The 14,100-nt window shown below is 46.1% G+C and overlaps 1 protein-coding gene and 1 pseudogene across 2 annotated transcripts in view; one reads left to right on the top strand and one right to left on the bottom strand.

Annotated features, from left to right (window-relative positions):
- Window positions 1-7,612: 7,612 nt before the first annotated feature.
- On the bottom strand, window positions 7,613-7,721 carry LOC145723200 (U4 spliceosomal RNA; annotated as a pseudogene).
- A 2,688-nt stretch (window positions 7,722-10,409) lies between these two features.
- The window catches only part of PDCD2 (programmed cell death 2), a 6,262-nt gene continuing 2,571 nt past the window's right edge, over window positions 10,410-14,100 (top strand). Inside the window, exons 1-4 of one of the 2 annotated variants that reach the window (XR_014148091.1) lie at window positions 10,410-10,756; window positions 11,239-11,481; window positions 11,831-11,962; window positions 13,291-14,075. Coding sequence is in view for 1 of the 2 variants with exons in the window: in XM_081829347.1 (XP_081685473.1) it covers window positions 10,474-10,756; window positions 11,239-11,481; window positions 11,831-11,962; window positions 13,291-13,394 (762 nt within the window). In the remaining variant the exon portion in view is untranslated. The remainder of the gene's footprint in view (window positions 10,757-11,238; window positions 11,482-11,830; window positions 11,963-13,290; window positions 14,076-14,100) is intronic. The other variant, XM_081829347.1, reaches the window with a different exon arrangement.

Here is a 14,100-nt window from a genome sequence, read left to right as displayed (position 1 = left end):
CCGTCAGCGTGGACGCGGACCCACGTCCTCCCGAAGTCCCCACAGCGGGTCTGAGGAGATCCGGCTCCCGTCAGCGTGGACGCGGACCCACGTGCTCCTGAAGTCTCCACAGCAGGTCTGAGGAGGCCCGGCTCCTGTCAGTGTAGACACGGCCCCACATCCTCCCGAAGTCTCCACAGCGGTCCTGAGGAGGCCCGGCTCCTGTCAGCGTGGACGCAGCCCCATATCATTCCCAGGCCTCCACAGAGGGTCCTGAGGAGACCAGGCTCCCGTCAGCGTGGACGCGGACCCACGACCTCCGCGGCGGTCCTGTCAGCGTGGACGCGGACCCACAACCTCCACAGCAGGTCCTGTCAGCGTGGACGCAGCCCCATATCATTCCCAGGCCTCCACAGAGGGTCCTGAGGAGGCCAGGCTCCCGTCAGCGTGGACGCGGACCCACGTCCTCCCGGAGTCTCCACAGAGGGTCCTGACGAGGCCGGACTCCCGTCAGCGTGGACGCGGACCCACGTCCTCCCGGAGTCTCCACAGCGGGTCCTGAGGAGGCCCGGCTCCCGTCAGCGTGGACGCGGCCCCACGCCCTCCCGGAGTCTCCACAGCGGGTCCTGAGGAGGCCCGGCTCCCGTCAGCGTGGACGCGGCCCCACGCCCTCCCGGAGTCTCCACAGCGGGTCCTGACGAGGCTGAGCTCCTGTCGGCATGGGTACGGCCCCACATCCTCCACTCCGGGTCCTGTCACTGTGGACGGGCCCCACGTCCTCCAGAAGCCCCCACAGAGTCCTGTCCTCCACCGCCGGTCCTGTCAGCATGGTCGCAGCCCCATATCCTCCCCAGGCCCGCACAGAGGATCCTGAGGAGGTCGGGCTCCTGTCAGAAGGGACGCGCATGCCCCCCGCGGGTCGGGGAGCTGGGCTCGGGCGCCCCCCTGCGGGCAGTGGAGGCAGTGCAATATGTGGTGCACTCGGTTCAGTGGAGGCACCTGTCCCCTCCCCGGGTCCAGCTGAATCCATTACATTTTGGATTTATTTTGGATTTTTGGAAATCCAAACTTAAATCGAGCCCAATGTCCCCTGACATCTCCAGAAATAAGAAAATTAATCGGAAACTACATGAAATTAAATGAAATGCAGATACAAACTTTACAACTTATACCAAAATTCATTCAAAATTGTAGAAAAATGTTAAATGCAAAAATATCAAAAAGAAAACATAAAATCTACATGACCTTGGGTTTGGTGAGGAGATTTAACACACAACACCACAGGCCAGTCCACAAAAGAAGAAAATTGATAACATGAACTTTCTAAAATTAAAACTTCTACTCTGTGAAGAACTTCACTCAGAAAACTAAAAGACAAAACACAGACTGGGAGAAAATATTTGCAAAACACATATCTGAAAAAGGATTTGTATTCAAAAGGTACAAACAAATTCTCGGAACTCAACAAAAAGGAAATAACCTAATCGATAATGGATAAATATCTGCATAGATGCCTAGACAAAGACAATGTACAGATAATAAATAAGCACAAAAAATATGCTCAACATCCTCTATCATTAGGAAATTATAAATGTAAACAACAATGAGAAACCAAGGTGCCTGGGTGGCTCAGTTGGTTAAGCATCTGCCTTCGGCTCAGGTCATGATCCCAGGATCCTGGGATCAAGCCCCGGGTTGGGGTCCCTCTGCCCCTCACCCCGCTTGTGCTCTCTCTCTCACTCTCTCTCTCAAATGGATAAATAAAATCTTTTAAAAAACAAAACAATGAGGGTGCCTGGGTGGCTCAGTCACTTAGGCATCTGCCTTTGGCTCAGCTCATGATCCCAGGGTCCTGGAATAGAGTCCCACGTTGGGCTCCCTGCTCAGCCAGGAGTCTGCTTCTCCCTCTGCCCCTCCCCGCCCCATGCTCGTGCTCATGCTCTCTCATGGGCTCTCTCTCTCAAAAATAAATAAAACCTTTAAAAAATAATAAATAAGTACAATATTTAAAAAACCAATGAGAACACTGCACACCTATTAGAAATGCTAAATACAAAAAACAAAAATACCAATTGCTAGAAAGTGAGGACTGACAGCAACTGTCCTTCATGCTGGGGAAATGCATGTAGGGCCACTTCAGAAGACAGTTTGGCAGGTTTTTTTCCAAAGCTAAGTAAGTCTCACCTTAGGATCCAACAATTATGCTTCTGGTATTTAAACAACTGCTTTGAAAAGCTATTTCCAGACAAAATCTCTCATACAGTTATGCACACAGCTCTATATCTCATGGTTAAAATCTTAAAGAAATCAGGATGTACCTCAATAGATGAATCCATAAGTAAACTGGGGTGCATCCATGTGAAGAAAGCAGAATATGCCACCCCAAATATGCCTCTTTGGCACAAGGATTATTTGGGGATGATTAATTTTAAGATTCAGCAGACACAGGAGATTCTCTGAAAACTGAACAAAGGTTGCCATTTGGTGAGTGTATATAAAGGAAAGCTCCATTTGTAAGGGTATCTCCCTCTCTGTACCAGGATTAGAAGAATGACTAAATCTCAAGACACTCTTACCAAAGGAAAAGGCACAGACTTAAATCTGCATAACAGCCATACCCTCCTTTACTGTGCTTGGCCTGATAATGTCCCTTAACTGGCCTTCCCACTGCCCAAAATCTTTGTGTCTTTAGCTGAATATGGCATTTAGGGTGATGGCTGGGCCACTTTGGGGAATTATTCCATTTTCCTGGGTATCTCCCATGAATACAGAACGTATGCATGTTATTAAACTTCTGTTTCTTTTTTCTCCTCTTAATCTATTGGGCAATAAAAAGGACTGAACCATCACCCCTTACAAGGACATGGATGAATCTTATGTGTATTTTGCTAAGTGAAAAAATCCAGTCTGAAAAGGCTACACACTGTATGACCCCATTTATAGGAGGTTCTGGAAAAGGCAAAACTACAGAGATGACAAAAGGATCATGGGGTGGGGAGTTTGAAGTATAGCATGATATTTAAGTCCTGGATACCTGCCACTGTGCATTTGTCAAAACCCAAACATTTTCACATCTCAAAGAGTAAATCATAACCTACTCAAGTTATTTAGGATGTGGGAGTGTCACATTTAGGATGTGGGATGTTGGGGCCGAAGGTAGACTGCCCCAAATGTGCCACTTTGGCATGCTGATCATTTTAAATAAAAGTTACTTAAGAGACAGCCTATGTAGGAGGGACAATAAAACCCTCCTCTATCCCCCTGCAAGTAGGAAATCAATTTCCACGTGAAGATCTCCCTGTACCAGGAGTTGAAGAGACTTCCTAATCACCAGAGATGGGAAATTTAGAGCCCAGAAGGCTGCATAAACAACCCTTGTTACTTTTGACTAATTTACTACCCCAGCTCAAATTCTGTTTAGAACTTCTTACTAATTGAAGCTCCCAAGGTTGTTTTCCTTCTTCTGTGAATTCCTCACAGATTTATTTTCTCTTTATCCACAAAGTATAATACCTGCCTACCTTGGTCATTTAATCACATGTACATATTAATCTGTCTCATGTCAATGTAATTCCTAGTCCAGCTGGAAGAACCTTGAAATGCGCAAAATTTCTTCTGCCCCTTCAGTGGAATACAGAACATGACAAATAATCTAACTGTATTGGAAATGTATGAAAAAACACTCACTGCAGGTTGTATGGCAAAATAGGCCGACCTAAGTAACTTTGGAAATGAGTGGAATCTGTAGACTAAAGGAAAAATGTACTGTACGTACCCAGTGAACTCTATTTCATAAAGTTCTTTCCCATCAGGCTGGTAGCTAACAGATCTGAAAACACCACATCCGTAATCTGGAATGGAGCAGTGAATTAAATAAACGGCAGGTGGTGAGAGCCAGTTTGTCACTGTTGGAGTAGGAAGTTACACATCAGCAAAGGGAGAAAATCACAATATCCATGTGATGACAGACCAGGTTGGAGACATCAGTATAAACTCGTCGTTAGCTTAATATGGACACAGACATTTCCACATGGAAATCTTTAATTAGGTGTGTTTACATAGGTGGGAATACATGCATATATTGCCTTGCATTGTCCACTGAGCACATTCAATTCCTACAGGTGACACTTTAATACCATTCTCTAATAAAAGGAACCAGGCTTCTTTGAAGAAACTGCTGACACTGGGACTGAGACAGTAAATGTAGGAGCCAGGATAACCTCGAAGTATCAGAAAGTAAGGAAGTACCAAGAAAAAAACCAGAAAGATGGAATTATGTCAATGGAAAACAGGAGCCAATGGAAAGCGCTGGTAAAAATGAATGATTTGATAAAAAGAAACCACAGGCCCAAAATGGAGTCACTTATGTTAAGAGATCCAGGTCAGCAAACAAGGACTTACTTCCTAACCCAACTGCAGTTTCACACCCCCCCACCTCCATGTAAACTTTAACCAGTCAACCTGGAAAATGTACTGAATGGCCCCTTCTGTTCCCCTTAGGAGGGTGACCTTGCCTAAAAAAGTGCATCCTTTGCTAATAATTTACATTTTTCAATTCCCTGTCTGCTTTTAAAAGCCTTTCCTTCCATGCAGCTCAAAGGAGGTCCTTTCTATTTGTTAGATGGAATGCTGCCCAATTCATGAATTGTTCAATAAAGCCAGTGTGATCTTTTAAATTACTCAGTTGTATTTTTTATTAACAGATTACACAGGTTTTTACAATTGGGGTTGAATAGACCTGTCCTAACAGAATTCCAAATAATAGATGTAGACACTCAGCCACCCATCAAGGAGGAGAAACTAACTCCCCCTCCCAAGGTGTGTGGGCTCCACACAGTGTCTTCCTACTCACAAAGATACACCATACGCACATGGGAAAGAGTAACTTCATGGTGGGGAATCCTGACCAACACTGCCTCAGCCAGGTGACCAACATGGTCACGGACAGTGACAAGTGTTCCCTTGTTGTACAGTGATGACAGAGCACTTTACTTCTTTGATCTGCTTCCTCAAAACCTACAACCCCAGTCTAACCATGAGAAAAATAAGTAAATCCCAATGCAGGTCTATGTATAAAATGCCTGAACATGGTCCTCAACATGGTCAAGGTCATTGAAACAAGTTAAGTCTGAGGGATTGTCACAGCCTAGGAGAGCCTAGGCTGTCATGTGGTGCCCTGCATGGGATCCTGGAGCCAGAAAAGGTGGAACAGAAGGAACCCGAATAAAGTATGGACTTGAGTAAATAATAATGTATCAATATTTGTTCATTAATTGTGACAAAACATAACATAATGAAATAAAAAATAAATAAATAAATAAATAAAAAGAAAAAAAAAGAAAAAGAGAAAGAGAGTAGACATTAAAGGTCAAATAAGAGAAACCTATTGCATCAGACTGGAAGCCTACAGGAAATGGGTGATTTCCTAATAAAAATGCACATTAACAAAATGGACCCTAAAATAAGGAAAAAACAAGCAGACCAATTAACCATCCAGGGCCTCTTCCTCCTGCTGTTGGTTCTCCCCTCACTGGTCTGGGGTTTTCCTCTCCCAGGATAGAGAAGGAACAGGGACAGAACTGTTCTGGAGCTGCCCTGAGACCTGACCCCACTCACTGTCTTCCTCTCCCCCAGCCATGCCCTGCCCGGTGAGGACACCGTGCCTGGGGAGTCTAAGGGATTATTGATCCTGATGTGTCACCTAGCTCTTTTTTGGCAAGGGACTGGACACACTTACTGAACTAAAAGAAGTTAATATTTTTTAATGGTAGAAATACATTAATACTGGGCGCCTGGGTGGCTCAGTTGGTTAAGCGACTGCCTTCGGCTCAGGTCATGATCCTGGAGTCCCGGGATCGAGTCCCGCATCGGGCTCCCTGCTCAGCAGGGAGTCTGCTTCTCCCTCTGACCCTCCTCCCTCTCATGCTCTCTGTCCCTCATTCTCTCTGTCTCAAATAAATAAATAAATAAAATCTTTAAAAAAAAAAAAAAAGAAATACATTAATACTTGCAAGAGACAAGAGTGGGTTTGGACCTGGCAAGCCCAGGGGCTCACACTCTCACAATGTGACCTGGACCATCTCCAACCCTCCATCCTAAGTGCTCTGGGGTGGCCCCATTCACAGGCACAGTCTCTCTCACTGCATCTGGGGCCTCCCACAACTCCAGGCTGACACCCACTCACCATCCATTCATTCTACTGGGAAGGGTTTCTCTTTCCCTGGGGTTCCATGAAAAGTCATGGCTTTAAGTGTCTTTGGCCTGGCTTGGTTCACATTCTCATCCTTGAAGCCATCAGAGCACCCAGCCGATGGAGGAAGGAGTTGGGTAGGCCTGGATCATATGTCCATCTCTGAGGTGGGTGGAAAGTGGGGTCTGCCTTCTGGAACTGTTTGGATGGGAGGCAGGTGAGATGTGATTCCCAAAGACAAGCTGAAGTGCTGGACTTGGGCATGAGAACGGATGCTGGGCTGGTAAGGCAGCAGATTCCACATCACTGGTGGCTGACTGCCCGGCTGTGGAATTTGAAGCCCAAGGAAGGAAGAGGTCTCTTAGGGTCAGGGGCTTGCAGCCGCCCATCTAGTGTTCTTGCTGTTCTCCCATGATGGCAAGACACTCTTCCACTTGCTGAAAAAGCAAGTTTGCTGTTGGTGGGAAACTCAAGGGAAATTCCTGCCCTGGGCATTGGGTCCTCACATCCCAGAGACTGGAAGGCACACAGACCTCACTTGTGTCCCTGGGAGGAGGGAGCCCAGGAGTCACACATTAATCACACCATTAATCACCCATCCCCAAAGAACACACTGGCTCATTTTCCAATCTCTTCTCTCACCTTTACAAAGAGCAGAGACCAAATGTGAGGCTGGTGAGTAAATTATTGCTCATTGAAGCAGTGGGAGGCTCAAGATTATTCCACAGCACGGAATCCACACTTGGCACACTGTTCAAAGGCCACAGACCCTGGGTCATGCATGAGGCTCTCTGAGACCACGCAGGCTCAGTGAGATACTGCCCCCTGGGAGACACAGTTGTTCCTACATCCTTGATTCCTAACAAGTATGCATTTCAAATATTTACATTATAACCTGGAGGCCAAAGGACTGCAGGGCCAGTCTGCTGTTTGGCTGCTGTGGCCAGAGCCACATTCTGTATCTGGAGGATTATTACCTCTCTTAGCAGGCTCAGAGGCTGTGAAGGAGGAGGCACTTTTCTCAACCTCACAGACGTTGGGAATGAAAACATCCCAAGGAGCTGTCTACACCGTCCATGGACCTGATATGTTGCCAGGAGCAAAGTCAGCTCAGTAACTGGCTGGAGGTTGTCAAGATCCAGACTGGCCTGACCTGGAGGACCACCGATGCCTGCCTGGATGGTCGGAGGCCAAGGGCTGTTCTGTCTGAGACTTCATTGTCTACTGCTGATCACATGGATGGGATGAAGGATCCAGCCAGTGCCAGGAGGGCACCACCAGCCCACAAGAAAGCTGCACAAAGGGGCTGGTAGGCCACCACACCTCATCCTATATAAATCCACACATACCTACCGAGTGCCCTGTGCTGGAACCTAGGAATCCCCAGGCAGAGTGGGGCCAGAAGCACCCTTTCCAGGTGGGAGGGCGGGAGGATCCTGCATGACCTCTGAGGCCATCCACAACCCGTGATTTGGGTTGAGTTGGATTTGATTAGCAATAATCGTGCCTCAGATAAACCTCTTTGGCTACGAGACTGCCACTACGCAAAGCTGGTTGAGTTGGATTTGAAATAGTCAGTGACCAGGGCACACATTTTACTCTGCTTTTAGAGCCCAACACTGAGGGGTATAAAAACTATGCTCCCCAGACCATCTCCTGATGCTTATGTGACATGACAGTCCTGTCCATCCTAGAGGCTGAGAGAGAGGAAAATAGAGAAGAGACAAAGACAGGGAAGGGGGCCACTTATGATCAAGCAAAACCCTGACCCTGACCCTGATCCTGACCCAGAACCAGGCCCTGATCTAAACACTGACCTTGATTCTGACCCAGAATGTGAGGCTGACCTGGACCCAGACCAAGATCCTGACCCAGATCCTGTCCCTGACCCTGACCCTCAACCGTGACCCTGATACTGTCCAACAAATAAGGTATATCAAGTGAGAATAATGAGAAACTAGACTCCAAAAGAAAGGTCCAATTTGTATTGTGGAGATTCAAATGTCTGGCTGAGCATTTGGAGCTGTGATGGCTGAGCAAAACCACTAAAGACCCTAAGCAAAGGTGAGGATATCTAATATGACAATTTTTCATCCAGGGATGGGTGGAGACTTGGCCCAAAGAGTCCCTGTTCTGGGTGGCTTCCAAAGGATAAACCAGCCATTCCCACCAAGAGCACACAATGAGAGACTGTCCTATAGTTGTGACCTCCGTGCAGTTCTGCTCAGCTTCATTTTCTCCTCAGTGTTTTGGGAAAATATCTTTTGCACTTTATAGATCTAAAATTATTAAGTGGTCCCTGTAAATTCCCTTCTGCAGGTGGAAGAGTCTAGTGCCTAGGCAATCTGACGCCAATGGCAGTGCGGGAGCACATGCGTTCAGCAGCAAAATGACTCATCCTTGCCTGGGCTTGTTCAATGCAGATATTCTGACTCATAGGAATTGACCTGCCAGCTTGCTCCCTTTACTAGGGGGCGATGAAGTGAGTCACAGGGGCATCAGCTGAACCTCAGCAAAATAAAGACTCGTAAAAAATCCATTGCCTTGAGACAACAGTTTGGGGGTTGCTAGATTACGTCCAGAGGGGAGATGTGTACCTCAGCAGAGGGGTGGGAAGGAGGCACAAGGGCCAAAAACATCCACTTGGAGACTTAGGAAGAGAGAGGAGTGGAGGTGGTATTGATCCCTGAAATGAAAACTGATGTTTTCAGATCCACTGTAATAAAGACAGGAACTAAAGCTGAGCCATAGGCTACAACCGATCTGACAGTAAGTTAGGGGAAAGAAGGACACAGAAAGATTTGAACATTCGTCCACTAAACATATGCTAGAATTCATAATACATTGATTCCAAGTAAAAAATGTTCAGTAATTAATAAAAAGCAGAGGGATCTACAGTAGGAACTGAAACAGATCTCCCAAATGGGTTTCAGTTTTGAAGGAGGGTCTCTGGCATTCTCATCTTCATATAATTGGATTATGGGTGTCACAAAAGAAAACAGTATTTCACAGACTTGAGGTGTAAAAAGTCCCTGGATTCTCTAAGCAGTCTGGGACTCCACTGCTGGAAAGAAATGTTTGTTGAGTAAAACTCAGTTGGAGCAGGCTGTCACTGGAGTGAAACAGAACGTTCCTCAACAATCCGCTTTTACACACTGTTTCCTGACTTCAACAGACCGAGAAGAAACTAGTTTTTCTCCCTCAGAACACAATTCACATCTACAAATACCCTATCTTATAAGGGATGTGGCTTACTCAATTTCAAGAACTTAGTTTTTTAAAATAAACATTCTTGGGGCACCTGGGTGGCTCAGTGGGTTGAGCATCTGCCTTCAGCTCAGATCATGATCCCAGGGTGCTGGGATTGAGCCCATGTCAGGCTCCCTGCTCAGCAGGGAGTCTGCTTCTCCCTCTCCTCTGCTCCTCCCCCTGCTAATGCTCTGTCTCTCTCACTCTCAAATAAATAAATAAAATCTTTAAAAAAATTTTTTTTAAATTCTCATATTTTCCCTTCAGTAAAACAGAACTGAATTCAGTTGCTTCAGAATCTAAGAATGATGAACATGTGCTTTGGGAAACAAAATAACAGCACAGAGGTAACACTAAGATGAAAGAGATTGTTCTTAGGTTTTACAAGAAAGGAAACGTTAGATGTTATTCTGCTATAAACTAATTACTGGAAATAGGAGCATCCGGGCCATAGCTACATTTGCTCACGTCTCACTGAGACTTAAACAAAAAAACGGCCAATAACATCCTCACCGCGCAGAAGGGGCGCAGGCCCGGCCCACCAAGCAGCGCTTCGTGCAGCCTCGGCGCCACGTGCCACGTCGGCGCCACGTGCCACGTGCGAGGCGGAGGAGGCTGCAGGAAAAGGAGCAGGGGACAAGGGCTCCTTTGGAGAGTGCAAAGTTTCAGACTTGTTGCATTTAGAATTTTAATTCTTTGGCAATTTTTACTTAAAAAAATAAACCTCTCAGTGTTTGATGTGACAAAGGCTGCCATGTCCAAAAGGCAGAGGAGGAAAAAACAAAACTAAGGACACAGTTAATGAGTTGGTGAACATACACACGTCTCTTCCGGGCTCATTACAGTAAATTCCTAACCCCAACCCCTAAACCCTAACCCCGCCCCCACCTCACGGGACCGGAAGTTAGGGACGCCTGCAGCGAGCTGAGGTCCGGCCATTTCCTTAGTCCCGCCTCCTCCCCCCTGCAAACGCCGTTCTGCGCGCCTTCCGGTGGCCAACTTCCGCCTTCCGGCCGCGAAGTGTAACCACAGGAGAGCCCGGTTCCCCTCGCTCTATGGCGGCAGCCCGTGCGGGGCCGGCTGAGCTGGGCTTCGTGGAGGCGGCGCCGGCGTGGCGGCTGCGCAGCGAGCAGTTCCCAAGCAAGGTGGGCGGCCGGCCGGCGTGGCTGGGCGCGGCCGGGCTGCCGCGGCCCGAGGAGCTGGCCTGCGCGCTGTGCGGCCGCCCGCTGGCCTTCCTGCTGCAGCTGTACGCGCCGCTGCCCGACCGTGCCGACGCTTTCCACCGCGGCCTCTTCCTCTTCTGCTGCCGGGCGCCGCCGTGCTGCGCCGGCCTGCGCGGTGAGCGGCCGCCGCGCCTGGGGCCAGTGGGGGGTGGTCCCGCGCCGCGCCCGCTCCGCCCTGCCTCCGGCCGCCGCGCTTCCTGGCGCATTACGGGGCCCCAGCTTCTGGGTTGATCAGTGGGTACGGAGAGTGCGCGCTTTTACCAGCAGAATACAAATTGTGTTCTAGAAAGCTGGGCCCACATAGTGTTTCCGTATTTCTGCAGTCAGTGTGACTTAACTGTGAGTCTCACTATTTGATTATTTTGAACAAGCTCAAAGACCCAATTCAGGTTGTTGTGGGTACCAAACTAGTTTCTTGTGCTTGTGCACGTTTTTTTTCCTCCCCTTTCAGAAAATAAGATCCCTGAAATAAAAAAGTTCCTTCTATTTCTCTTTTTAAGAATTTAGTGTCTTTTCAGTCCTGTATGGACTGGAGGCTCGAATATTTGGATTGCTGTATTATTTACAATATTTACAACATTTCTCATTTTCTCTTAGTTTTTAGAAATCAGCTGCCCAGGAAAAATGACTTTTACTCCTATGAGCCACCTTGTGAGGATCCTCCTCCAGAGACGGGAGAGTCTGTGTGCCTCCAGCTCAAGTCTGGTGCTCATCTCTGCAGGGTCTGTGGCTGTTTAGGCCCCAAAACATGCTCCAGATGTCACAAGGCACATTACTGCAGTAAGGAGCATCAGATTCTAGACTGGAGATTTGGGCATAAGCAGGCTTGTACACAATCAGGTGAGTCAACTCTTTTTAAGTCTTAGCTCAGTTTCAAAGCATCTGTCAACCCAAGTTTTTTGCTTTGAGGATAAAAGTTAAGATTAGAGAAGGTATTATACTTCTCAAAATTTTAGTAACTGGTAACATGAACACCTCTATGAAAGAGGAGCTGTGAGGTCTTGCCTGCTCAGATATGCCCCAGACTTGCTTTAATTTTGATGTTTAATTTATGACCTAAATTGCTGGAACCACGTGTATTAATTTACTAGGGTTACTGCATAGAATATAGCTTAGAAATGGGAAATTATTGGATCCTCTTTAAACCTAAAGGATTAGTAATGATGCTAGTTACCTTTTCTTGTTTCAGATTATTTGGACAGAACAATTCCAGACCACAGCTTCCTTTTTCCAGAATTTGAAATTGTAATAGAAACAGAAGATGAAATTACATCTGAAGTTGTTGAAAAAGAAAATGAATCAGAAATTACAGGGAGCATGGGTAAGGAGTCACTTTTAAAACTTTATTCATTAAGTGATTAAATATAGTGCTGGAAAGAGAAGGCTCAGTATGTCAAAAAGAGAGGTAGGTACTGACAGGAAGTCAACTCACTTTGGAGTCTGTAGCCTATGATTTTCAAACACTGTCATTTGACAGTATCCTTCCTGTACCTCTCCTCCGTGGCATATATATCAGATAGATTCTGGTTCTGATGAAGACATGTCAGGGTAAGTATCCAAGTGGTCATTTGGGTAGGGCTCCTCCACAGGATGCTGGAAACTTGGTAAGTTCATCTAGATCCAAGATCTGTTTCTCAGATCAATATAGAATATGTGAGACCCTTAGCATAGTGTTTGGCGGGTGACAGGGGCCCTTTAAATGTTTCATCAGCTAATTTCAGATACCCAATTTTACAGGTTATCTAGATGATGGTACGCTAATGTAGTGCCTAGGCCTGCCAGAAAGCTAAGCGAAGGATTAGTAGCCAGCATTTATCCAGCACTTATTCTGCATCAAGGGCTATGTGTGCATGATCTCATTGAAATCCTGAAGGCAGTACAGTGAGTTAGAAACTGTACCTCATTTTGAAATGAGGAATTTGAGGTTTTCTGGGTAACTTGTTTGGTCATGTAACCAAAGTTGGTAAAGTTTTAGAACTGCAGTTTGAGCTCCCATGTTGTTGACTCCAGAATTTGAACTCTTAACTACCACGAAATTGGGTTTTAGAGTGTAAATCAGACTTTACAGTATCAGCTTACTGGTTTATAGTTCATACTCAGGTGATATCAAAAATATACTGTGGTACATGTAACACAGACTAAATCCTGTTACGAACAGCAGGGGTTCAGACAGCTGGGATTCCAGGAGAGGAGTGTGCAGAGAACAAGCTGGTAGGTCCACAGTGAGTGAGTGATGGCTGAATGAGTGTACCAGCTGGGAAAAGACATGTGTGAGACATGAAGAACCAGGGCAGTTCCAGGCAGCTTAAGGGCAGTAGTGAAAATAAAAGGTGCAGCATTTGTTGGGTGTCCTGTCATCTACTGGGCACAAGTCTTAAACCCAGGACTTGGGTCTATTCTTTTCATTTGAAGATTTAAAGAGAAGCACTCACTAGGAACCTGTCCAGTAAAGTGGGGTACCTGGAAAATCAGATGGTCTTGAAACACTATAATGAATTAAAATAGGGAAAGCCTGTGGGAACATCTGGCTTTCACTATCTGATTTAACATTAAGTTGGTTGTTTGAAATTTCCTGCCCTCAGCATGTAGGAAATGTCAAGTCATGGGGACTAGTCCTATTGCTGTAACGGTTGTGTTGATATTTTTCAGGTGAAGCACCTGAGGAAGAATTGGATTCCATGGCAAAACTTGAATCCAAGGAAGATAAAATTTTCCAGAAGTTTAAAACTAAAATAGCCCTTGAGCCAGAACAGGTAAACTAGAACTCCTGCAACTCCTTCTTGTGTTCTTTTCAGGTGGTGGTTTTGGGGTACAGTCCGTGAGAAGTAACTACTATAAAGCTAGTCTCGTTATAGGAGTCCTTCACACAGATAGGCTGCTGATCCTGTCAGTAGTTATTGAAAAACTACAGGTTATACTGTTTATCACGTAGTCCGTATTTTAAAGAAGGCATCCGAGACAGAGGAGTAAGATGTTGCCTGTAATACAGGAAGTTTGCACCAGTGGCAGAAAGAAAGGAACAGATATTTTTGCCCATTTATCCAATAGGAACCTTTTGCTTGTAAAACCAACATGACATGTTAACACAGACACTGGTTTTGTGAAAAGAAAAATGGGCTTTGGGGTTGGGAAGAAGCCTGGATCCTAGAGTTACACGAAGTGCTCTGATGTAATTGCATCTACAATGTGAAAAAATTAGAGGTCAGTTGTGAGGATGAAGGAAGAATGTAGGTACATAATAACTGCTCAGCAAATGTTTCCCTTCTTCATCCCTGTTCTTCTGTTAATATCATTCCCCTTAAAGACATTCACCGTAAACCTAAATCACTGAAGAAAGTTCAGCTCAACTCCTATAAAGCAGTCACTGAGTCAAATAAATATCCAGGAGAAGAATATTGTAAGAATAGACCTAGGTCCTAAACACTGTGAAGGTAGTTTTTAGCAATGCATATGCTTTTT

This window comes from Leptonychotes weddellii, chromosome 8, assembly GCF_054177405.1.
Source record: "Leptonychotes weddellii isolate Sample4059 chromosome 8, ASM5417740v2, whole genome shotgun sequence".
In the NCBI taxonomy this organism is placed as follows: Eukaryota; Metazoa; Chordata; class Mammalia; order Carnivora; family Phocidae; genus Leptonychotes; species Leptonychotes weddellii.
This window is presented reverse-complemented; position numbering and strand designations above follow the sequence as displayed.